General features: G+C 60.5%; 1 protein-coding gene across 3 annotated transcripts; it reads right to left on the reverse strand.

Moving 5' to 3' along the window:
* Positions 1 to 202: 202 nt before the first annotated feature.
* On the reverse strand, positions 203 to 2,000 carry MRPL2 (mitochondrial ribosomal protein L2). Of its 3 annotated transcripts, none has more exons than XM_019612517.1 (6): positions 1,891 to 2,000; positions 1,691 to 1,814; positions 1,089 to 1,204; positions 901 to 1,011; positions 649 to 722; positions 203 to 571 (listed from the first exon to the last, which is right to left on the reverse strand). In XM_019612517.1, the coding sequence occupies exons 1-6, from the start codon at positions 1,961 to 1,963 to the stop codon at positions 359 to 361; spliced, it is 711 nt and encodes a 236-aa protein (XP_019468062.1). In that variant the 5' UTR covers positions 1,964 to 2,000; the 3' UTR covers positions 203 to 358. The 3 variants fall into 3 exon arrangements, with proteins under 3 accessions (XP_019468062.1, XP_019468064.1, XP_019468063.1); XM_019612518.2 differs by having other exon boundaries at positions 386 to 571; positions 649 to 792; XM_019612519.1 differs by lacking the exon at positions 901 to 1,011.
* Positions 2,001 to 2,006: the final 6 nt, after the last annotated feature.

Consider the following 2,006-nt stretch of genomic DNA (forward strand, 5'->3'; position numbering starts at 1 on the left):
TAATAAGGGCGGTGAGTGGCCCAGGTTGCCCAGAGATGTGGTGGAAGTGGTGGAAGTTCCATCCTTGAAATACGCAAGGTTGGGCTGGATGGGACCTGATTGAGCTGTAGATTGCAGGGGAGTTGGACTAGATGGCCTTTACAAGTCCCTTTCAACTCATAAGATTCTATGATTCTAAGCATCCAGGCAGGAGAGTGTCTAACTGCTTGATTTTGTGGAGCCCCAAGCCCACGAAGGCTCCTGCCTGCCCCCAGATCCAGCTACAGCAGTCTGTGGCCCAGCACCCATCTCTCCCACTCAGGAAGGGCAGCGGTAACACAACAGCGCTGGTGTGCAGAACGCTTTATTGGCCCTGGCCTCACTGCTGTGTTGTGATGCGGGGCAAGTTAACGTAGCTCTTCATGGGTGGCAGTGGCTTGATCTTACGGCCAGCCCAGCCGCCCTTGCGATGCCATAAGCCTGTGTGCGGGCGCTTGCCCAGCCAGCGGTTGCGGCCGGCCTTTCCGATCACCCGCTTGTTGTGGTCAACATTGGACACGCGGCCCACTGTGGCCACGCACGTCTCCAGCACCTGGAGGATGGAAAAGAGCTGTGAATCTCCCTGCTGGCACCCAGGTCGTCAGGACAGGGACAGCACGGTTCCCCCACCTGCATGTGTCTCTTGGAGGGCAGCTGCACGATGGCCGTCCCGTTTACCTTCCTCAGCAACACTCCGCAGGTCCCTGCAGCAGGTGAGAGGAGGCAGCTGTGCTGAGCAGTGGGACAAAGTCCTAAAGCCACTGCTATCTCTTTCTGAGGAAGGAACCTCGGGGCAACATCAGGAAGCACTGCTCCACCCCTCTGGAGGGCTGTGTTGCACCCAAACACAGGGAGAAGACAGCAACCCCCTGTGTGACGCACCGGCAGCCCGGATGTACTGTGCTCCCTTCCCAGGGTGGCTCTCCAAGTTACAGATGAGTGTGCCCACAGGCAGGGCCCCCAGCGGATAGGCGTCCCCTTCCTTGGCCAATACTGCAAGGCAAAGCTATGAGCTGGAGCGAGGCAACCAACAGGCTGCAGGCAGGGCTGGCTCGGGACTGAGGACACACCTGCCATCCTTCCGATGTGTGAGGAGTTCTTGATCAGGTCCCCGGGCTGCATGTTCTCTGTGGCGATGATCCAGCGCTTCTGATTGCCACCAGCTACCAGGGCAATGTCAGCTGACCTGCACATGGAATCACAGCCTCATTAAGGTTGGAAAAAAACACCAAGGTCAGAGTCTGTCTGTCAGCCCATAACTACAGAATCATTAATTCCAGAAAAGATCACTAAGATCACCCAATTCAACCCCACCGTGCCCACTGCCCACGTCCCTCAGTGCCACATCTCCACGGCTCTGGGACACCTCCAGGTGACCCCACCACTCCCTGGGCAGCTGTGGCAGTGCAGAATCACTTCTGGAGAAGGAATCGTTCCTAACAGCCAACCCGAACCTCCCCTGGCACAACGTGAGGCCATCCCCTCTCATCCTACGGCCGTTTCCTGGGAGCAGAGGCCGACCCCGCCTCACACAGCCTCCTTTCGGGTCATTGCAGAGAGCCATGAGGTCTCCCCTGAGCCTCCTCTTCTCCAGACCGAAGAGTCCCGGTTCCCTCAGCCACTCCCGGCAGTCCGTGTGCTGCAGACGAAGCACGCCCGGCCCAACACTCGCCTGCAAGGGTCGTATCGGACGGCGATGACCTTCTCGGTGCCCTCGTCGTACCGCAGCCGCTGGAAGTCGATCATGCGGTACCGCCGTTTGTGTCCCCCGCCGATGCCCCGCACTCGGATGCGCCCTGCGGGCCGGGAGAGCGGTTCCAGCCGCGCCCCCTCGGCCGTCCCTCCCGCCGGCCCCTTGCCTCGCCCTCCCACCTGTGTGATCGCGGCCGCCCGTCTTCTTCATGCCCACGGGCCGCACCGTGTACTTGACGCGGCACTTCCACATGGGGTCCGTGGTGCAGAGCGGCGTGGAGCCGCAAAGCCCGCGC

Source organism: Meleagris gallopavo, chromosome 2, assembly GCF_000146605.3.
Source record: "Meleagris gallopavo isolate NT-WF06-2002-E0010 breed Aviagen turkey brand Nicholas breeding stock chromosome 2, Turkey_5.1, whole genome shotgun sequence".
NCBI classification, from domain to species: domain Eukaryota; kingdom Metazoa; phylum Chordata; class Aves; order Galliformes; family Phasianidae; genus Meleagris; species Meleagris gallopavo.